The sequence below is a fragment of the Odontesthes bonariensis genome, chromosome 2 (genome assembly GCF_027942865.1).
Source record: "Odontesthes bonariensis isolate fOdoBon6 chromosome 2, fOdoBon6.hap1, whole genome shotgun sequence".
Classification (NCBI taxonomy): Eukaryota; Metazoa; Chordata; class Actinopteri; order Atheriniformes; family Atherinopsidae; genus Odontesthes; species Odontesthes bonariensis.
This window is the reverse complement of record NC_134507.1, coordinates 7,602,796-7,626,883: the sequence shown is the minus strand read 5'-3', so window position 1 is coordinate 7,626,883 and position 24,088 is coordinate 7,602,796. Positions and strand designations below refer to the sequence as shown.

The 24,088-nt window shown below is 41.0% G+C and overlaps 1 protein-coding gene across 2 annotated transcripts in view; it reads left to right on the top strand.

Annotated features, from left to right (window-relative positions):
- The first annotated feature begins 2,629 nt into the window (after positions 1–2,629).
- Positions 2,630–24,088, top strand: part of vwc2 (von Willebrand factor C domain containing 2) — a 29,518-nt gene continuing 8,059 nt past the window's right edge. Inside the window, exons 1-3 of one of the 2 annotated variants that reach the window (XM_075483659.1) lie at positions 2,630–2,900; positions 13,139–13,707; positions 15,116–15,245. In XM_075483659.1, coding sequence (XP_075339774.1) covers positions 2,723–2,900; positions 13,139–13,707; positions 15,116–15,245 — 877 coding nt within the window. In that variant the 5' untranslated portion in view covers positions 2,630–2,722. Of the gene's footprint in view, positions 2,901–12,977; positions 13,708–15,115; positions 15,246–24,088 lie in introns of both variants that reach the window. The other variant, XM_075483669.1, reaches the window with a different exon arrangement.

Below are 24,088 nucleotides of genomic sequence, written 5' to 3'. Positions count from 1 at the left end.
GAGCCAAATCAGTCATTGACGCTATGTCTGAAGTCATCTCTACAGTCAGACACATTATTGGAGGAACCATTCCTGGGGTCCGTTTCACGTAGCAGGTTCAACCAACTCTGAGTCTATTCCTGATCTCTGAGTTGATCTACTCTGAGATAGAAAACCCTGAGTTTTCGGTTCCAGAAACGCTGATTTGAGTGAGGTTAATCAACTCTGAGTAAATTCACCTTGAGTTTAGCGCGTGCACCACAACTTTAAAAAGCCAGCATCAATGGAGCCCCGATTCGACGAGTCACCTTGGCAACGGGGAAGAGGAGGGGCTACGTTTTTCACCAACCTCGAATTGGAAATCTTAATGCGCTCATACGGCGAGTTTCAATACGTTTTTAGAAATAAGTGCAACACCGCTGCTGCTGCAAAAGTGTAAGTTTAAATGTAGTCCTTTGCAATCACAATTATATTACAGGGAAACTGCTTGAATGGTAGCCCATTCATTTATTTCATTTAGGTGCAATCCCGCAGGGGAGAAGCGCACTTGGCAGCAGTTTAAGATGAAATATAAAAACATTGTTCAAACAGGTGAGACCTCGGCATGGAGGTACCTCATTTTGATCATGTTTTACACTGTAAAATAAATACTAAGTGGCTATTTGACTGTGCAGTTATTTTATTCCCAACATAATGCTGTTTTCACACACATAAACTATGTCTTCTCATCTATATCATCCATCCATCCATTATCTATACCGCTGAATCCGTCAGTCGGGTCGCGGGGGGGCTGGAGCCTATCCCAGCGGTCAATGGGCAAGAGGCGGGGTACACCCTGGACAGGCCGCCAGTCCATCACAGGGCCACATAGAGACAAACGAGACAAACAACCATACACACTCACAGTCACTCAGAAGGACAATTTAGAGTCATCATCTATATCATGTTCTGTTAAATAATTAAGTCTATTTAAACTAACACAGACTTCTACTGAGCCAACAGAAAGAAGGCAGATGACCGTAAAACGGGTGGTGGCCACCACCTCTAACGGGAGGGCAGTGGCAGCTGAGGGAATCCCCGGAGGGAATCCACCCCCCACACACGAGTGCCTTTATAAAATATAATAGGCCTATATATGTCTTTTTTAAGCCTATTCATACAAATATTTATTTGTCTTTTATGTCTTTTTTTTCTTTTGTCCCAACACATTCTGATGGTCCCGCTCAAAAAGATAATTGTCTGTCAATGCAAAAATCTATGCGCGGTCTGATAACCATCTCCGACGAATATTTATTTCTCTGCGCAATAATGCTGCACCTTCATCCACGGGATCATTGTCAAAAGGACATGTTTGTGAAAAAAGTTGCCTCCTACTGTGCCTAATGGACTTCTAGAAGTAGAAGAACTCGCTCTGCTGACTGAATGAATGAGGAAATCAAATGGCGTGTGTGGCTGAAAGAGGGCGGAGACAGAAAGAAACTCAAGGTTTCTTGAATAAAACCTGGTCCCGACCAGGTTAGGTTCAGAGAGTCTGTTACTCCGGTAACTGACCGTGAGGTTAAGTTACCTCTCTTTGTGAAACAGGCTAGAGTTACCCCTCTTTCTCGGGGTTGAGTTACCTCCCTTTGTGAAACGGAAAACTCAGGGTTTCCCTCATTTCAGGGTTAATCAACTCAGAGTTTTCATTAAACCTGCTACGTGAAACGGACCTCTGACTACTTGTGGGATGGGGCTGTGGAGCTAATTTTAATTTGTTTGCACTGTGAGGAACCAAAGAAATGTGAAGCCACTGCAATCTACAAGAGAAGTTAGCTCAAGCTATGTGCAGAAGTCAGCAGGAACAAGGAGAAGAAATGACCCAATGGGCTTTGTTCTTGTTGTGAAGGTGGCAGAGTCTACACTTCCTGTGCTCAAGCTGTTACACAGACTTACAGCCAGCTGAGGTTCTACATCAAGCCTGGAGGGAGACACTTCCACCAGTGACAAAACCGCCTGGGACACAGCTGTGTGTGGAACCTGGTGGCTGGTTTAGGGTGAGCTGTGATGGCTACCTAAAGTCAGCTAGCCACCCCTGCGTTTTAAACAAATATTCATTTTGAATTCAGTACATTTCTAATAACCTGTTGAAACATTTGAAAGTATCTGTAGCCTTGTAGAGTAAGGGTTTAAAACAACTCTATTTTGTATTGGCTATTAAAAAGGGGGAAAAAATGTTCTCTATATCAGGTGGATTCTTGGAGTGAGTCTGGATATTTAGGACGTTCATGTGGCCCTGCGAGAGCCTTGGTGCTTAATATTACAGTAATAATTAAGCTATTTAGATTTTCAATATGCCACCTGTGATACTTAAGTCTGTCTTTTCTCTTTTGGCATCAAACGCCCTTAAGCATATAGTATGTGTTACGAAAAAGACTGTCTCATTAGACATAATTAGGTAATCACAGCAGCGTGTGAACCATATGAGCAGACCTGTGAAACACGCACTGGTCTCACTAATTGACCGCCTGTGCTCATTTCACTGCTCCATCTAGTGTCCGCTTGGCTCAGCGCAACGTCTGAGTACTGCTGCCTCTTTTCTCTCCCATTTATTAATTTATTTATTTGCCACCGTGAGAAAAAAAAAAGTGCCAGAGTGGAGCAGGGGGGGGGGGATCAGTAGCTCTTTGTAACCACGGCAGATCGCCGGAGACGGCGCGCTGTCTTTTCACTCACCGTGGCCATTAAACTTAGGCGCGACACGCTGATGACCCGCGAGCATCCTCGGTGGAAACTGTGCATTTCGCCCGGCTCAACGAGCGTCAGTCCCCCTCCTCGTCACTTCAAGATCATTTGTTGCTGTCCTCGCTCCGCCGTCCAGCAGTCAGAGAGCTGTGCTTCACCCCGGCGCGCTGACGGACTCGGACAGACTCCGAGGATCACAGGTGAATTATATCAACGCTGCTTATTAGGCATGCAGCTTTTTTTTAATTTTTATTTTAAATGCATGTTTTTTTTTTTTTGTTGTTGTTGTTGTTGTTTTTTTAGAATCCTCAGGTTTAACATCAACTTACTTCACAGAGATTTGACTGCTCCTTGTTGTCGTTAGTGCATGTTCTCGTGTTTTTACTAACACGTTGACACATGAAAGCCACGGAAACTGTGAATAAAAATGGCACCTTTCACCTATTATTACCATGCAACAAATGAGCCTGGTGGGGTACGCCAATGCAGACTGTTTGAAAAGGCTGTCGCACCTGTGGAGGAAACATAGGTATTCGAGTAAATTAACTGTGTGTGCTTAGGATACACACACACAAGCATATCTTTCTATCTATCTTATATGTATATATTTATCTCATATATATTTATATATGCATATTTATATATGTACATGGGAAGCGTCAGAGATTTTCGTTGTCACATGAATGCTTTGCCTACTTAAGCACTTCAGGATGCAGCATCTGCTCTGACCGCCGGACCCACGATGCAACCTATCCACTGGTTAATAAATTCACAACAAAGTAGGTGATTGCTAACCTGGTGATTGCATGATCCCCAGGTCCCTCACTCTCTCGAGTCTGTTGTTTTAATATAGAAGTAGCTGCTTATTTTCGGGGAATGCCGCAACATTTGGATCACAGACGGGAGATCTATTGGCATCTTCATCTGAATATCATTCCAGTTCCGGCAAGAGCCAGTAAGGCACTCACCTCTCTGTCATTATCACGTCCTCACCTCTCTGTTTCATTTTGAGGAGTGAGCGGTGGGGGCAAAAAAAACATGCAAATATACACTCTTCTCCCTCGTACGTTTCCCGTCTTGGACCTTTCCTGGCAGGCTGTGTGCATGGGCAGATACTCACCTTGTTCTCCCGCACTTAATCCTAAGACATTGTGACAGTTTTGCAAAGCCCTGTTGGTTTTTCAGCGCATGTTTGGGCAAACTTTCGGCTGATTTGGGTCACTCGCAAGATTTACAGTCGGATGAAAAAATTCAATTAGACAGCCCTGCAGCGTTCGTTACTCACTGGCAGATGGCTTAATGCTCTTGGATCCCATCTTTGTGTCCCTTAACGCTCTAACTGGGTTTCATCATTTAAGACTGTTTTCCTGAATGAAGAGGAGTTTTAAAACATCATGATTTCTTCGCTTCTGCAGCCCTGTCAGCTCCAACCCCACCAGCCACCGCTGTCTGAACGGTTCACATCTCGTGATTTGCTTTGTCATAAACTGAAGCAGACCACAAAGTAAATTGTTGCCTTCCCCTCGCGTCGTGGATGGCATGTGGGGATGTTGGCACAATGGGAGTTGGAGAATCTGTAATGTGCAGTAAATGAACTGCACAAACCGGTGAGGGCATGTTTGTCTTTCCGAGTTAATTCTGGCCCTAAGGGAGACGGTTACCCTCTCAATGACATGCACTCAGGTTTTGCAAAAAAGGACATTTGCTTTGGAGGTTTACTTTGCAAAATTAATGTGAATGTGACTTTTGCTCGGGCTCATTGTCGGATTTAAACCGGGTGCAGTTTTGACATGAAGCAGATGCTGTTGTTATTTTCTTTTACAATGAGATTCTTTTCAGTTGGATTGGGTTCACAAATTGGCCATTTTTCTTTTAAAATCCGCTCTTATTTAAGACTAAACCGGCGATTAGAAACAAACGGGTGGAAACGTTTACGTTTGGGTGTGGGAAATTCCTGGAGGTTAGAGCGATGTCGAGGTGCATTTGCTCCTATTTACAGCATTATCGTGCCAGCGTAAGAGCTATCAACCCCCCTGGAAGAAACCTCCCTGAGTGACATCAGAGACGAAAGCAGCAGGGAGGTCAGAGTTAACTCTACTTGACTGCTGCCGCTTGTGTCATTGAAGCCTTGCCAGTTCAATTTATATGAATAATAGCAGCCCGTTAGTCAAGGCAAAGCTGAACTCAAAGCAAGATCTCGGACTGTTGTGTCGAGACTTATCGTCCATATTCATTCTGCTGTGTGATAAGAATGACAACAATTTATGAGTCATACATCAATGTGATGGTGAGCACCACTGAAGGATGACCTAACAGCTAGGTTGAGTCGCTGCTTGATTAAACATTGTTGCCACACTTGAGTGGTCTTACCGGCTCTGGTCAGGAGCCTCAGCTGTGAAGGGAACTTTGGCCTTTGACGGAGGGATTCATAGCTACACTGACGGTAATGAATGAGCTGCTCTGCTGCCAAACACCGAGACTAATGTTGACTTCATTCAGTCTAGTGCTAGAAGCAGAGACATTTAAATGTCAGTGGGGAGTGGAAACATTGTCAGTTCTCAAAAATAATGGCACAGGGACTGGCAGCATTTAAATTTGCAATTTTAATGTTGAAGCAAAATTCCAAAATGCAACTTTGTATTTTTTGTTTGGGCGGGGGGATAATTATGATTTCCCTTCAAGCTGCATAATCACTATTCCAGTATCTTCTGTATAGAAATAGAATATAATAGAAAAATACTTTATTCATCACCCAGTGGAGGAAATTCAAATTAGTCAAGTAGCTCAAAATTTTGATTATATATTAGACAGCAACAACAATACTACTACTACTACTACTACTACTACTACTACTACTGATAATAATAATAATAATAATAATAATATTAATAATGATAATGATAATAATAATAATAAATGACAAAATAAATAAATTTGAGAAGAACATGTCAGCAGTCACTGTTAAAAAGCCTTATGGCTGTGGGGACAAAGGACCTCCTGAACCTCTCAGTTATGCAATTCTCAAAAACAGAATCTAATTTCCTTCTCATCCGTTGCGCCACCCAAGCACTGAGATATATATGATTTATATATATATAATATATATGATATGCACATATGATTGTTGCTGTTAGGTGTGCAGAGCAATAAAATAAAAAGCTTCTTAAAGCCAGAACAGGTCATGTTTTAGGAGGAGGGTAAAATATTCAGATGCGGCAAAGTCCTGTTCTGATGATTTTTCTCCATCAGGGGTCATTTATAGCTCATATACCTCTCTCTTGTCTTCACAGAGAAGAATGGGGGTATTATTTTGGGGTGCATTTCACCTAGTCTATTCAGACATAAGCCATTTATCTAGAGTCTTTCCCAGAAACATTCATCTCTGTTGACATACTGGTTATTTAGTTGTGGTCAGGCAGAGTGCAAAACGTCATTAAAAATGGTGGAAACTTGAAATGTGCATTTAATGAAACTGACAAAAAAAGAAGAATGGCTGTCTATAAACCGTATAACAACATATCGCATAACTTGAATACTGTATTTAGTATGATATATGGGTCATCTACAGAGACACAATTTAATTTAATTTGCCAGAGAGTTATGTAGAGAGAAACAGTTACAGAGCACTCGTTCATATATGTATTCATAGAAGCGCATCCATCTGCAGCTCTAGCACTGGTTTCTGCCACCAGGGAAGGATTGGTTCCTGCTCCCTCTTCAGCTCGGTTTCCAGCAGAGAGCCTCCTGTTGTTTGACTGAGGCTTTCACTGACAACTTTCATATCCCTGGTCCAAGTGCCAGCTGGCTCAGTGTTGCAGACATTACAAAGGTGAACTCGGTTCCTTTAAACTGTGGTGCGGCTCAGTCATCAGCCTCTAACAGTGTGGTCAGAGATGCTTCAGTGATGTGATCTTTAAGATCTTTTTCCTGGTTTAAAGGACTTGTATCATTTGTTATGAATCAAAGGTATATTTAAACTCAAAATTAGACACAGGCAAGGCAAGTTTATTTGTACAGCACAATTCAATTACAAGGCGATTCAAAGTGCTTTACAGATACATTAGAACAGTAGAAATAAAAAGCATGATTTAAATTTTAAACAAAAAAGAAAGAAATAAGAACAATAGATAAAACCAGATAAAATCAGATAAAATCAGTAGTTAAAATGTGATTAAGTGACTCAAGCTTCAGATTTGGAGCTTTATTCAAATGGAGCTGAAAATAGGTGGTAAAGACAGCAGTGAAGACTGGTGGAGGTTTGGGTTTAAAGCGGCAGTCGGCAACTTTTTTTTAGTCATATTAGCTTGAACTGTCATGGGATTCTGGAAGTAGAATATTAAATAGGCTGTTTAGGAAAAATAACGAAATCTGTAGCTCCCTCTGAAGCCTGTAATCATCCTTACAAAAACCGAGCGCTCCCGGCTGTTTTTAACCAATCAAGTTAGGGTGGAGGAATCCTACCTGTCAATCACAGCTTGTGCACACGCTGCTGAGCGTGAGTCTGCCCCAGCTTGTGTGCGCTCACACTGGTGTGAACTCACGTGCACAACCTCGTCCACAGAGGGGGAGGGGTTTGGGGGGCGATTCGGAGCTTGTTAGAGGTTGGGGGAGGGACCTGAAAGTTGTGTCAGTTCGAATTTTCCGACTTTAGACTCGCAATTTTGAAAACTTGCCGACTGCAGCTTTAAATGGAGTTATTATCATACATTTTTGATTATTCTTTTCAAATTTTCTCCAACACTGTTGTGCTGCAGCCCGTTATGGTTCGACACAAACGGCGTCTTTTAAGATTTACAAGAAACTGATGTCGTATTCTTAGTTGTTCAAATGTGACTTTTTAAAGACAATGTTTGGATATACCTTATTAGCGCGTTACGTCACTTGATATTTGCCTTTGCGAGGTAAGTATTTTGAATCCTCGCAGAATAATTTGTCAAACCACATGCCCACACTGCTTTGAGTGGCTGAAAAGGTGCCTGATGCTAATTTTCCTTGCATGAAGAAGTGCTCGCTTTCCAGAGATAATTATTTGGCTATGACAAGTGTTAATTGGCGTGTTGTTTTTCCTCTCGCATATCTGTTTCTTTTCTCCACAAAGTGGGTGTTCAAATGGGTCACGAGTGTGAATGAACTCAGTGATATTGGCTTATGTAAACCCTGATATGCCTCTGATTTGGTGGCAGCTCCCAGGCTGCAGCATCACAGCGTGCGACGTTCAATCGGAGTGTGGATGCACTCGGGTTCTGATCCTGACATAAACTACAGCACTGTGGTTGCAGTTTATCACATAGTAGCTCATTAAAGAAAATGATGACTCATCATTAGGCTGGGTCATAGTCCACGTCCATATACAACACAAGCTTCTAAAGAATTCCACGGATATGTGGAGTGCAGGCTGCATTGTGTGTTTAAGTCACTTCTCCCTCGTTTTGTGATTCTCTCGACATCAGAATGTCCTTGCAAATGTTTGAATATAGAGCAGTGAAGCTATAAAGGAAAAAAAAGAAAAAAAAGGAAAAGGAGAAGAATTCTCCAAAGAGCTGTAGGCCACAGATAAATCCATGACCTTTTACAAGATGGCAACGCTGTAAATGTACGAGTGTTTGCCATTACTCGGAGAGTGGTGGAAAGACACGTCCACAACAGCATCTTGAAAATGTACAAAGCACAGGACTACGGTAAGAGGGAAACACTTGTGGTAGCGTTCCAGTCTAGTCCGTAAAAGTGATCAAATTACCGTGACATTTGTGCATAGTGGGAATTTAATGGGACAGACGTCGAGAAAAGACGTGCTTTGATTCAAATGTAGAGATTGCATTAAGATGCGGTGACTGTGGTAAAGAATTTAATTTGCAAAGGCTGCAAAGAATTTTGTTGTTGCATAAAAAAGTCAATGTTAAAGGCGACACCGTGCCTATATCGTTTTTTTTGTCTTTTTCTTTTTAGCACCGAGGCCAGAGACTGAGGCCACTGTTACATGCAAAGAAATGCAATTCGACTGCTGGTGTTTGTTGTTATGCATTTTGAAAAATGCCTGTTTGGAGATACGGCCAAAAATCACGGGCTTAATTATGCTAACGCTAATGCATGTTCACACATAGGAGCTCGTTTGCTGGGTTGCCATCTTACTGCCTAAAAATGAAGACATATACTGCCGTACATAGCGCCCAAGGCTGCAGCTCATTACATTTTACCTGCTTGTGCAATGAAAATTGTACATTTTGGATAAGAGAACAAGCCAGAGCGATCTCTTAAATGACGTAGTCAGTCTCAAGTACGAATTGAAATAAGTAAATCAATAGAACGTTGATTCCGAACATGATTCAAAGCACTTAAAGCCATAATGTGTAATATTTTACGTCGTCTATTAACAAATTTGAGTCTTACCATTCACAAGTATTACCTCAATCGTTATTAATTACCTCCATCACAAAAGTGCAGTGTTCTTATATTCTTTATATTCAGCATTCGAATGTACATAAGAGTGTTACACTCCAATGAATGTCTCCATGTCGCTCCGCCATTTTAAAACTACGGGATTTGTAGAAGGACATGTCATCAGCTTCGCAATTTCTGTTTACACATTGGAAACGGAAAATGCGAAGCTGATGACATGTCCTTCTACAAATCCCGTAGTTTTAAAATGGCGGAGCGACATGGAGACATTCATTGTCCGTGAAATGTTACACATTATAGCTTTAAGAGTAATATTTCTGCCACTTTCACAAACTGAACTGTTCATATGTGCGAACACTGGAATTGTACACAACAATTTCATGGGAGTTTGTCAAACACACACAAATGTCCTTTTTTCCCCCTTTCCTGTACACACGGACACATATGTGACTGTATAACTGTAACATATGTAATGGTGCACCACTAAACGTCACAGGAAATTATTTCTTCCTATTGCTATCAAGCTCTACAGCTCCACCCTCTCACAGTTTTTTTTCATCGGGTAATAGCTAACTAGATAAATTATTATGTACACCCACACACACCCACCCACACACAAATGTACATAGTGTACATATACTATCTTATTTACTATTTTACTACTTAGTTGGTCTATTTTTCATGTTATTGTTATTTATTATTCATTACTGTATTAATAATTACTGTGTAGTTCCATAATTGCATTGTTTTTCAAAGGCATTTCCATTCTTTATTTTCAATATTTTTACTATCTCCAATGGAGCACCGCAGATAAAAAGATTTCCCCTTGAGAGTAATAAAGTAGAGCTGAATCTGATTATATTGTAAGAGTAGCCTATCTGCAGTTCTTTAAACCCTTATGAAAGGGGTGATTATAAGCTTAAATGGCCCAAAAAGTCCATATTGGGGGTGTTTGATGGAAGAGTTACAAGTAGTTGTCAAGCCGGAGACTGTCTACACCTATTTTTCTGGGAAATGCTCACGGCATTGAAGTAGTGTCACTGAACGATCTATAAATGTTTTCAATCATTGACTGATTGTGTTGCAACTCGTTATGAGTCAAGCCGGTTAGTTAACAAAGAGTTGATTAACTTTAGACCTTCGCTTTATTGCTGCCTCTGTTGTCACGACGATAGCACCTCTAAAACAGAGAAACAGCTGTATGATAAAGCAAAAAGGATGCCATAGTAGGAAAAGAGCATTTTACAAGTTCTGATTTCCCCTCTGAGCAAAGGCATCATATCATAACATAACTCCTTATATAGCTTTTAACACAACACAAAGTAACAGATTGAATAACTTTAATCAATAACAGTGTCATTAATTAACAAGTGAGTCATGACACTCTGTACATACATGGAAGGGTGCACTTAATGATGTGTAATATCAATATCATCTATATTAATTCTTCTCTTCACACCCACACTAACATCAAAATGACTTCATAAATGTTATGAATTGACTGCGTGTTCTATCCCCGGGCTCGTTGTTTATTCAGCCCTCCTTCAAAAAACTGCTCCCAAAATTCACGTGAATTAAATTCGCATGTAAATGACGAATGATGTTTACGGAGGATACAGACACTTATGTGGGCCCCAAGCTTCGACCGTCTTTATTTAGTGCAACAATAACATAAGGAAAGTGCTAAAAAAGAACTTGCTGTTGTATTAGCACAGGTGACGAGACAATGAAATCAGGCAACAATCCCTAAGTGGGCAGCATTCTTTATAAAACGTGAATAATTGCAGATGATTTGGAGCAAATTCTACACACAGAGGTAAGTAGCATATTTGCTAGGGACTATTATCAGTGAATACTGGTGTTGTGGTGGTATGACACTGCAATAAGTGGGGACTTGTGACTACCTGTGTTACATGAGGTGGACGACTGGGGGAAAAGAGTATTTTTTTTCTGTGTATCTGTCTGTGTGGAACTCCTGCTCAGTGCCACAGATGGCTGGGCACAGTCGCGGTAGGATCCAGCTCATATTAGAGATCAACGAGGTTGATTTTTTTTTTTTGTTGCACAACGGCTACCTTGTTTTCCAAGCTTCAATATTTTAAGTCCAACTGAGGATTATAAAACGCAGCGCATCTTCTTGTTACGCTTCATGGTTGAATTGCCCGCTATCGCTGACGTTTTGACATGTATTTGCAACCCAATAAGGTTCTGTAAACAAAAAGTTACACAGACAGCCGCAGCTTTTGTAGTATGTACAGTCTAATTAAACAGTAGACTTACACTTCACAGTGCATAACAAGCTGAGTCGCTGAATGATGGAGAATTAACTGAGATTAATCAGGCTGGTTTTTCTTGGGATTTGTTGACAGTGAGAAACACGGAGATCTATCAGCAGCTTTGTCCTTTAACGCACTGTGGCCAGTCAGGTTCCTGTTGCCAACCAGCCCGAGGGCCACCCAGAGCTCAGCTTTAGCATCAGCAGTATCAGAGTGACACGGAGTAACAGCTGTTGAGGTGGAGAGGTGAGACTGAGAAAAGACAAATGAGGTCCTTTTGCTAACGAGCCTCGGCCTCATCTCTCCCTCTCTCCGTCAGCTGCAGCGGCGTTATCGGTATGCGCCTCGTTCTGTTTCCTTTCAGTTCCACAGCTGCTCCGAGGAATCTGCCTCAAACACGGCAATTCGGAGAAAAACGCTGCTCAAATAGAGCTGATGTGCCAGCAGTGTCATCCTCTGTTCCTCAGACTGCAGAATTCATGAATATCAAAACCCGAGGGCTAAAAACATATGGAGAGACTTTGCTTTCCTTTCACTCAAACAGAGTTAACGTTGCTTGTTATCCAGACATTATCTGTGCCCTCTGAATTACCACATCCCTAATTACGTCTGCGTTCTGTTTACCTCATGCTTAGTTGCCCTTTAAGGCTCCTAATTACTCTGTTTGAAATTAGCCGTGGTTCTTTGACAAATTCATCAATACCTTGAACTATTCTTAAACAGGAAGAGAGATGACTTTCCAGTTAATTGTTGGGTCAGTCGATACGCAGTCACCTTTCTCAAAACAAACTGTGTGTGTCAAAATGATTGCGGCCCGTTAAACGGGGCTCAGCGACGCCACCAAACATTGGGTGTGAGGGGGATGAATGGAAGTAGGCCACCAGACACAGCAAAGCATCATGGCAGGCATTTGAATTTCAAGACACCGCAGTAAATCAAGTTAAGCAGGAGACAAAAACAAAAACATTGACAGCAGCTTTTTGAAAGTTGAGTCCCCGCAACGGATCTGGGGATTTTGACTTGAATTGGTTGCAGAATATCGACTTCTCGCAGAGTTTCTTTGCGAAAGCTGGAGCAAATTTGACTTCATGTTGAAAACTGATACCACTACTTGTGAGAGCTATAGTTCATTTAATTTCTCTTTCCAGACATGCATTATGTTCTGTTCTCAGATCAATTTCGTCTTTTACTCAGCAGACTGTAATTCATGAAAAGAAAAGAAAAGAAAAGAAAAAAAAGCCACATTGATCCCCGTTCTTTCCTGTGTGAGAGGTGCAGGCGGGTGGCAGTCTTAGACTTGGGTCCCTCTCTGGCCATTTTCCTCTTATTCTTTTCACTGCGGGGACTGATTGATGGAGGGGAAGTGTTACAGTGTGAAGCAATATCGATTTCCTAACACAGCCTTGTGACTACTCCTTTTCCTGATGATCCAATTCACTGATACCACATGCTTGCATTACACTCAGTGGGATGTTTGTTGAACGTGATGAAGCAGCGCCTTATAGCTGGCCAGTTCTGGAGGCCAAAAGAGACAAAGCCCACACCAGGGATAAAAAGTGACAAAGTACAAGAGCATGTAACCCCAGTTCAATTTTCTCTTTCCAGATGGACTGGCTCACACCTGAGATGTGAAGTGTGTTATGTGAGCCAAGGTGTTTTCCCACCTCGCTGGTGGTGGGGAGAGATGCTGCACTTCGTTGCCATGACAGCAGAAGTTCTCTTTGTTCTGGGGTTCCTGATGAGTAGCACTCTGTGTAATCCTATAGCGACCTCACCAGTGAGCGGAAATCGTCTAGAAAGGGTGTTGACCCAAGTCAGGGAGGACAAACATCAGGACAAGCAGGCCCCCGAGGAGCCGCTGGAATATGCTGCTCAGCAGCGGCCAGAGGAAATCAATGCTTTTGGACCTAATAGGACAGCTGCTAACCGTGCCAGGCCGAACTTCAGCTCCCTAGCACTGGGATCTAAAGGCGGGAAGTCCCAGGAGTTCTGGAGTGAAGAAGACAGCCTGAACCAAATAGACGAGGGCCCCACCAGTGACGTCACCCTCTCACTGGACGCCATCGATGAATATGCCTACCCTGACTACAGAGGGAAGGGCTGCATGGATGAGAGCGGCTTTGTGTTTGCCATTGGCGAGGAGTTCACCCCGGGCCCTTCAACGTGCCCTTGCCTCTGCACAGACGAGGGGCCTCTGTGCACCAAACCAGAATGTCCCAAGGTCCACCCCCGCTGCATTAAAGTGGACACCAGCCAATGCTGCCCGCTGTGCAAGGAGAAGAAGAACTACTGCGAGTTTCGGGGGAAGGTCTACGGCTCGCTGGAAGAGTTTAAGGTGAGCCCATTAACTGCATTCACTCAATTTTTGACTTGCTGAAAACTTGAAAAAAGTGCTGACAGAGCAGTTGTGGGCATCAATGGAGTTTATCACAAGCACCTCACAAAAACAAGTAACCTTGCCTTACAGCATGCAAGCGTGCACACAGGCAGATTTATAATGGCAAAGGTCAGCACTTGTCTTTTTTCCCCAGCACAACGGCAGACTATTACCGGAGGCTGAGTTTTGCCATGCAGCTTCAGCAGACTCCAGTTTTCCTATTCACTTTGTTGATACGCAGAGATACAGTTACAGTAATGTTACAACTCTGCAGATCACGCCGCTGCATGTGGGCGTTTGGGAAAGACACAGAGATACATCAGTGAGGTCTGTACTCTTTTATCTTCTAACACTGATTTGAAAGGCTTGAGTCAGGATTGCACCTCTTCTCTGATGAGGCCACGCATTTAACGGCACTTTAATGCTCCATTTTATGCATGTCGCCTCTTACCGAAAGGTTGAGGCTAATATGGGACTTCTTTCTTTAACTCAGTGTTGCCGACAGCTCTTTGTTAAGTGAGTGCTGGGGGAATTCTACAGAGGGCTCTACTTCCACAAGCAGCATACGTCAGCCTTTGAGCTGTGTGGAGGGGAGGTGCTTTGAAACTAAGCAACAGGCGGGTTTTTTATGGTTGATTGCTACATTCTGGGGCATTGTGCTAAGTGCTGCCTCACTCCATTTTTCACTGTGGAGTGCCATGCGGAGGTGCAAGCCTCTGCAATCCACAGCAAAGCTGGCAGAATGAACCTTTTGCTCCTTTGTCAAGACCGGAGGTGCCCGACTTTATAGAAGTGCCTGCAAAATGAAACTGGCGTTGGAGGCACTGAATATAAATCATAGTCTACACTGTTAGTCCCAGTCTATGCCCCACGTTTGGTCTATTTTGAGACGTGCAAGAACGCTCCGATAGCTTATGTCATTTCTTACTCTGCTCACGCACCGAGAAAATTGGAAGCATCTTTCGTTTGTTTCCCATTCTCATTGATTTCTCCTTATCTTCTGATAGAATAGTGGAGTTCAATTCTCTGCCCAGACTCGGCCCAGCCTGAAACGAGGTGCTCATTGGCAAATAAATTTAGAGAGCAGCAACCTGCCTATAATTGACACTGAACACACACTCTCCCAAACAAGCTAGGCATTCAGGAGTAGTGTATCGAGCACTGTGTGCGTGCATTTGTGCGTGTTTGAGAGACAGAGATACTCCTGGAAAGGCTTAACAGCGGTAAAACAGAGACCGCAACAAACAAGGAGCGAGAGACAAGGATGGAAAGAAATTAATTAAGAGAAACACTTTTCCCTGTTTGTTTCTACGTGTGAACTGTTCACAGGGGTGTTGATTATTGCTCCATGCTCTCCATCATCAAGGTGTCTCCTTGTGAGAAGTGCCGGTGCGAGCCCAGTGGAGAGGTGTTGTGTTCTGTAGCAGCCTGCCCTCAGACGGAGTGTGTGGACCCGGAGTACGAGCCGGATCAGTGCTGTCCCATCTGCAAGAGTGGTGAGCGTGGAGGCAACACATACATATATATACACAAATATATTTAATTTTTTTTTCTCAACAAAGCTGTAGCAAACACTTGATTCCAGCACAACAAGTGTCCTATTTGGGGCTGCTGGGTAGCGCCAACAGAGCAGAATAGTATCAGACGCTTTTGCTTAAGGGCACCTCAGCTAAAGTAATGAGGGCAAGGTAGCACAACATTCATTCTGCTGACACAAAGCATGCAGCATGCTGCACTGCGGTGTGTGCAGTATCTTGCCGTTTCAGGTTAGATTTGTTTAACACAAAAATACAGTTAACGTAATGTGAGCCGTGGCCTGTTTTTTTTTGTCTAAACAATCAGCTCATGTGTCATTTTCGGTCAGTTTTGTGCTCTTTTATCTTTACTTCCATTTACCTATCTTTTTGTTTTTCCTTTTCACTTCATGATCTTGTTGGTCCGAGAGCTTTGGTCCGTCTGAGAAGGAGGAATTCTGCATCTCAGAGTCGATTAACTGAACTTGTTTCGGATGTTTCCCGACAGCATGTCCTAGATTATGTCCCCCTGTTTTTCTTGGTGTGAGTTTAATGCAACATGGCAATGTCAGCAACACTGCTTCCTTCAGCAGAAAGAATGATGACTTGCAATATGTATCTCAGTCGTGGAATCTTAAAGCGGTGCAGGCTGTCTGATATAAACAAGAGCAACCAATCTGCATGAAGAAGACAAAAAAAAAACGCTCCATGTAAAACTGCTTGGTCTGTAAGAGCCGCTTACTGGATGACAGAGCTGCTAATGGCATTTTTTGAGGAAAACTGTAATCAACACATTTTCTTTTTCATGCTTTGATGAAACTTTTACACAATAGAAGATGAACACAAGAAAGTATCAATGACAGACTTAAGTCTCTTAAACTCCACTGTTTTGGTGAGCCTTATCGACTTTTAACAGTAGAAACAAAGTTGATCAAATAAACAAAATACCCACTAATTGCGTTTTTTTTTTCAGCACATGGAAACCATCTGCTCAGTTGATTTTAATTACACCCAAAATATCACATTAGGTTAATTCATTTTCAACTCGTGAAAGATAAGCATTTGCATGTAAAAGCTCACGACTAGTTATTAATCAAAGGTTGCTCGTTCCAAATTGAAAGCCTGATGATAACAGGTTGAAATAAAATTGGTAGTCATGGCGCATTACTCACTCTATTAATATTTGCCTGCTGTAATCTTGGGGAATACACATTGGTCTTTTGTTCTCATTTTTATGCTGCATGCCATTTTTAAATTTTTGGGTTACATATGCACATATTGATTATGCTGAAAATGCTTTGTACAGAGTTTAGGCAGATCTCCATCTTCTCTCCTTTGAAATGCTCAGTGGGTTTCCAGGGTTGCATTCAAAGACCCACCAGTCTATGTTACACGTGTGGATTTGGTACGGGATGGGCACAGACATACTGTAGCAGACCGAAGAAGCCATGCATCTGTATTCCAAAACTCACGCAAAATCCATGGGCTCATTCACCCGATAAGGATTATTCCATTTTAAGATGGCATCAGTCCCTATTACCATAAGATTACCACACATTACCATTCTGAAGACGTGTCAGAGACGCTACGACCTGACCCCATCTAACGCTGCCTCATAGAAATATGTGGATTAGTGTGATCTTTTGGGATTCTGTGGTTAAAGAAGCATTACACTGATTTTACAGATTGGCACAGAGAGTCTGTATAAACAGTCGTCAAGATAGGAGCTTCCCAAATAAGTGACTTTTAAACTGGACTTTGAAATCTTCAGACTTATTACCAGGCAAACAAGGTTGAACAGAGTTGCAATAGGGAACAGTGATGGGAGTAATGAATTACAGAGTAAATGTTTTTACTCTTTTTAAGCAATAACTTTTGCAGTTCAAGTGGTTACTAGTTGCTCTGTTGATTGTAAATCTGTTGACATTCTTCCATAACTGCCTTTGCATTTTCTTGCCATGAGAGAAAGAAAGAAGGAAAGAATATCCCTGATCTGTTCTGTATAGTGCGCATGTGGGCAGACCGCACAGTGTTCACGCCATGGAACTTGTGGAAAGGACAAGAGCAACGAGTTGTATTAGCAGAAATGGGAGATTTTGGTGCAGTTCTGTGTGTTCCTGTCTTTACTAAGTCCCCAAATTTATGGAAGTGATAAATGACTAGAATGCCCTTTTCTACCTTTTACTTGCACACTCGGCTAAAATTAGAAGCCTGTTCCGACATCGTCACGCAGCCTCTGTCTCCTCAGTCTCGCACTCTTTTAGCGTGATCTACAGAAGCACAGCGATATTTATGAAGAAGCAGAAATAGCCTTTGGCAGCATTTACAACTCAATTTTGCAGTAGTGAAACTACAGTGTTTTTAAAACTGCAGCAGGTGAGATTTTTTTCTATGTTTTTTATTAAGGATGGGGCCAACCATTTGGCATTCCTTCTTGATTTGTTTGTCTCTTGCTGGTGTTGTCACATATTCTGGGTAGCTGTGGACGGCAGAGCTTGAGCTGTTGATTGAGCTGAGTTGTGAGGGTTCTATCAGTATGTGTTTTACAACCTCCTAACAGACAGAGAATATGTCTGGCTGTGATTTCGTGCCTGGCAGGTTGTTACAGCGTAAGCATGATGTGTAAACATTTTCGTCAATCGTGAAACGGTCCTTGTAGGAGTCAGAGACTTTTACCTACTAGAGAGAATGCAAATGTGAGTCGAGCAATAACAAAACGTGTTCCTCTGAAGGTGTGACTGCCACATGATTGCATTTGCATTTTATTTCACACAAGACTTGACACTATAAAGTACATAATGAGTAACATGTGAAAAGATTAATACCATGGGTTATATCTTATCAGATAACCAGAGGATGTATTGATTGAATAGAAACAGAAGTAAATGAGACATCACTCTTGATCATACCGCTGTTCGTCCCTTAGCTCCTGTCGTTATCAAAGTGATTATGCATCATGTTTCACATTGTCTTTTATTCATGATGCTTCATTGCCAGGTATTGCAGACGCCTTGATTTAAACGAAGAGGACTATTGATTGTCGAATCCCATCTCGCCAACCCTGTTGATTATGCAGCACTCGATGTGAGATGAAATACTCATGATAAGGTTACCAGAGGTCATCAGAGAGTTCTACCTCTGGTTATGTTGTTTGTCTTGTCTGCAGATGTTGTTTGAGTGCGGGCAGATGTTAAGCCCTCCAAGGATCTCCGACGCCTCCAACGTGGCACATCAAAGCTCAGCTTGTTAACGGGAAAGAATTAAACACTCATCCAGATGGGTAACGCCACCAATGAGGAAAGGAAATAGTGTCACGGAGTTTAAAAGTGCACAGAGAAAAGATTAAGAGGCAGGGAGATTGGAACAAAAGGGGTGAAAGATTGAGACAGGAAATAAACTCATTCAGCAAGTCAACCATTCCATCTTGTATCCTCACTCCTTACCAACTTCTCTAATGTTGATATAAATCACAAGGAAATATTTCAACGTTTGATAAGGACATCAATTATGCGGGGGCATTATCTTGGCCTTTTCAGGCATGCAAAATCAATGCTTATGGCAGAGCACCCTGCCTCAGATGTGTCGCATGTATGCAGGGAGATGCTTCGGAAAGAGCCAGGGGAGGAAGATGAAAGTAAGAGGTATCGCTAACATCCACACCAGACAGTTGTTCATGAATATCAAAGAACAGCTGTGAATGCAGTCAGGTTCTCATCATTTTTTACTCGTTATCTTCAAGCACTGGAACACATTGCAATTAAATGGTTTCATACCCTCTAAAGTTTGTGACTGTCATTCGCTCCCTGCCATGAAGTTTAATCCAACAATATTGATTCGTGGAGAGAACTCCATGTCAATGCAAGTCAAGGAGGGAAAGCACATTCTCTGTCTGGGAGTTTTTTTTTTCTGCTTCAAATATGTCGGAAGCGTTATTTTCCACTTAGAGGTGAAGACATGGAAGTGTCGGAGATTTTTCCACTAACCATCTGCTTTTGAGGAATGTTCCAGAGCAAAAGTCAATGCCGAAGACGTCTCTCTCATTGTCACCTCCGCCGCAGCTCCATCCCTCTTTGCCTTTGCTCTCGCTGGGTATCACCTTGGCAACACATGCGGAAACAAATGGTGCTCTTCACGACTCAGACATTAGGGTCAACACTAATCTGGAGGGGGGTGTGATCAACGGTGAGAATCGGAGCCAAAATCACTTCAAATAGAGCAGCACAAGACATGTTAGCCTGGTTGCCAATAAGGATGGAGTCATTTAAAAAAAGAGAGGCATTATTCGTACAGGATACAGGGACCTTTAAGACGTGGCAGGGTCTAAAAAAAAAAAAAAAACACGAGTCAGAGGGTATATGTTGATATGTTTTCCATTGCCTTTCCATTTAAAGGATCGTTTACAGAGATGAGAAGTAGTGTGGCTAAAAGCATTCGTCCCAATTAAGGATGTCGGGTATCGACGATAATCTTGAGAAAAATTAAATATCAACACAATGTTGATATTTGATACAATATGATAATATTGTGATTAGGTCTCAGCTGATAAAATCAAAATTTTACTTAATGCGGATATTTTTTTTGTACAGTTCTGCACAAAGACCTTCTTATTTCCAATATGTTAGTCTTCAGTATCGTCTTTAAACACTTAAAAGACTCAAAGACTCAAAAGACAAAGGTAAATCAGTTAGAAAACATTATAGTTTGCTGTTGATGTAATATCATTATGTCGATGCTTTTGTCCATGATGGTTGTGTGTAGTGAAAGTCATACACCGTGACAGCCCTTATCCCACACAATGGATGCAAAAATAATGCTATACTCCTTAAGTAATCCTGCTATTCTTTGTTGCTGTGGCTCTGATAATGCCAAATTACAATTTCTAGTAAATTCTTATTCGACCTACAGTCACCTTATGGCTGAAAATCACGTAAACAGGCATCAAATGATAGAGTTTAAGCTAATGATTGCTAATTTGAAAAGCTTTTTTTTTTTTAATATATGAAAATTGTTTAGTTATTCATACCTTTTATTCCAAGACCAACGAATGCTTGATTTGTCATCACATCAGTCAGACTGCTTTCATAATTACAAACAAGTTTTTATGCACTTTTTGAAACTATTGCTGTGATGATATCCAGATCTTTGAGATTGGAAGGCTCTTAACAGACAGAAAAATCTTAGATTATAATTGGATCAAATGAAATTCCCAAGAAGCAAAAACAAAAAACTCATTCTTTGACGATTTCTTTGAGAATCTTAATCTAGTGTTCTTTTCCAAGGATTGCCCAAATTATCACCACCAAGGCTATCCTGAACCATCTGAGCACTTGTGGTAACAAAAACTCAAGGCAGACCACCCTGGCATCATGAGGAAAGTGCTCTAAAACATAAAGGGAAACCGGTTAATGGTTAATGCAGAATTAAACTAACATCTTGGAGAGTACAACCCAGCAACTCAGAGTCTCATTCCAAATCTTATCAGGAGTCTTGGAACTATAAACTAAATGGATGATAATAAAAGCTTCCAAACTCAGAGATATCCTTAAGAGGCACTTAAGAGAATTAGTTGAGTTTATAGCTTCATTCATCAGCTGCATCTCTAACACAATATCTTACCTTGTTTTTCTTTTGTATATATCAGCTCTAGCCATAGTCTTACAATAACTGTGGCAAATTTCCCATTGATTTGTAACTGAAATGGGCATATAGCTAATTTGTTCATAACCTCCAGCCCAGCCCTGCTATGCTTGAAAAAAAATCACCACGACAAGCGACAGAAGGGAAGTTTGACTCTGACGAGCATTTCCACATCAGAGCAGATGTCATTTGTGGCTTCCATTTAAGAAGCGACAAAGTCCTCACGGACAGAGGAGGGTTGGTTGATGGAACAAATCGCTTCCCCTTCAATCTTAGACTTTTTCCGACGTGAAATCGAGACCAACGTACATTTTGTCAATAACAAAACAACAATTTACTAAAGTATTTTGTCATTTCCTGTTGGGGTTTAGGTAAAAATATATGACTTAATTAGAGTTAGAAAAAGATCACGATTTTGACCTTTTACATGCAGTTTCTTTCATAACCACTAGATGCTGCATTTTGTTTTAATATGATTATTTGCCTTATCTGCCCGCATGAAGAATCGCCATTTGGGCACATTTTGTTGAAGATAGATTCCATTTAGCAAAAGCAGGCTTCATACTTGTGTCCTGTTCCCAGGCACTTTGTCAATTGAAAAAGTTTTTCTTGCAAAGTTGGAACTAGATAGCGTAAGTGTAAATTTCCTTTTTTAATGATTCCGTCTACAAAAACAGTGTCTTAATTAAGCAAACACAACAGCTTGACAGAGCCGCTACCTTCATTCCAACTACCCACATTAGCTTCCATGCTGTGACTGTTGCAGATGACATTCTGATGCACTGTGTTACTCTACATTATGATAAAGATAATGATCATATTATAGCCTTCACACTGGAAAATAACACCCGGTTGCTATTGGAGATAGTCATCGAGTTAGCCACACACGATCAGTTTATATTTAAACAAAACAGTTGATTGTCAAACCAGCTACTTACAAATTTTTTTTATGATCTTTTTAAAAATTTTTTTATTGTTTATAACCTTAATCATTCTGCGTAGACAAATAGTTCAATAATTAAGATGTGATGTTGGGCCTGAGCTCATTGAAGGTGGACCTCTGATGAAGAATGATCTGAAATCCTTTCTTGGAAATCATGGATGTATGGAGCTTAAAGAGAGGAGGGACCAGATTCTTGCCAGCACAGTTTAAAAGCCAGCATCTGTGATGGAATGGGGGTGCATTAATGCACATGGAATTGTCGACTAGCATATCTGTTGAGGCAGCATTGATACTGAACAATATTTGCAGATCTTTTCATTTAAAATGAGCATATAGAAATATATCTATGTCTATATATATATATTCATATATATATATATATATATATATATATATATATATATATATATATATATATATATATTCATATATATATAAAATACACAAAACAGTATATAAACTAAACAAATATTTTTAGCTGGACAGTCCCACCTCAGTCAGTCAGGACTGGTTGGGGCTGGTTCCTCCAAATTGTCTATGCACATACTTTGATGACTTCACCTTTCTGAGAATTTCAGTTGGTGCTCTACAGATTCAAAGCAGAAATCAGAAGCCATTCAACTCAGTGGGGTTATATGGCACTGAAAGGATCGGATAATTGGCTGAATTACAATAAGAATGAGTTGAGCAAGGGTAATTATCCTTGGATATATGGCGGTGAATGAATTGAATCAGAGGCACAAAACATGTCATGAAGAGCAAGATGAAGGTACGTCCCTCTACATTTCGTCTGTGATGAGCTGGTTATTGCACAAATGTGATGCACAACGGCACATTCTCCATCGCGTTCTTTGTATCTTTTTGCCGACGGCGACAACAATTGTAATATCGTCTCTTTCGACCTCCGGTTCACGACCCCGGGAAAAAAAAAAATCGCAGAACGCAAAGTCTAATTCACCATGTGCTTCACCCGTCTGCAAACACGTTTAATTTGACTTTCAACCGAGTTATCTCGGGGGTCTTAATCCGATCGCGAGTAACCCGATGCACTTAATAACTCAGTCTTATTGTAATTTAGCCAATTATCCGATCCTTTCAGTATCATGTAACCCCACTGACTGATGGCTAATTCATGACACAACATGTCTTTTTAACTCATTTAAAAAAAAAAAATGTATTGACATTTGCACTTATGATTTCTTGTGACCTTAAGTTCTTTTGCATACCGATGACGAACACACTTATTGTAAGTCGCTTTGGATAAAAGCGTCTGCAAAATGACCGTAATGTAATGTAATGTGATTTGAAAAAGGTTACAAACTTAAAGTGATGGAAGACTTTAAATATAAGATTTAAATGCTCTGCAAACAATAGCATTTTTTTTTGTGTTACATTTTTCACAGTGCCTTATTGAATCAGAGCCAAAGGGCTGTAAGATACAGGGAAGGTACGAATTGAAGCCCTAACTGCGTATTGCTTTAACATGCACCGATCCAAAGCTCAACATGTCCGATGTGCTATAAGCTATGAGTGAACCAATCTGGGAACCAGTAGGCTATCGTCTGATGACATGGCTTCTGCTCTCAGCTTGACTCTACCCACATGCAACCAAAGCCCAATTCAGACATGATTGTTCAGCATTACTTAAACTACAGGCAGACTGCATATGGGGACTGGAGAGCTTTTAGCATCAAAATCTTGTCTTTTTCCATCAGAAATATATGTCTATATATGTCTATATATATGCTGATATATGTCTATGACACAATGATTACTTTATTGTTTGGGGTAAAATTATCCCATTAAAGATGGCACAAAAATTAAAAATTTGTTAAGCATTTCATTTTCTGCCTTCTTTTAAACTTAGTAAGCTTCTATATACATCCAACAAAAAGGAGTATTTTGTGCCAGTTGAAATTTTGCACATAATGACTGTTCGTCATGATTTAATGAGGACTACTAATTTGAAATAGGCTGTAATTTAGTTTATTAGATAATGAAAGGAAGAAAAAGTAGGGCACTAAGAAATCCACAAAAGACTTTTTCTTTCTCTTTTTTTGTCTATTTTTCATCTTTTTATGTAATAATTTCATCAGACCACAGCATTTTATGACCTAAAGGCCATATTCTACGACTGAACATCACAGTTTTGATAACAGTAGAGGTCACAATAATGAAGGTAATATTCACATTTTGTCTTAAATATAATAGCACTGCTTGGACACCGAATTGTTTTTTTGATGTT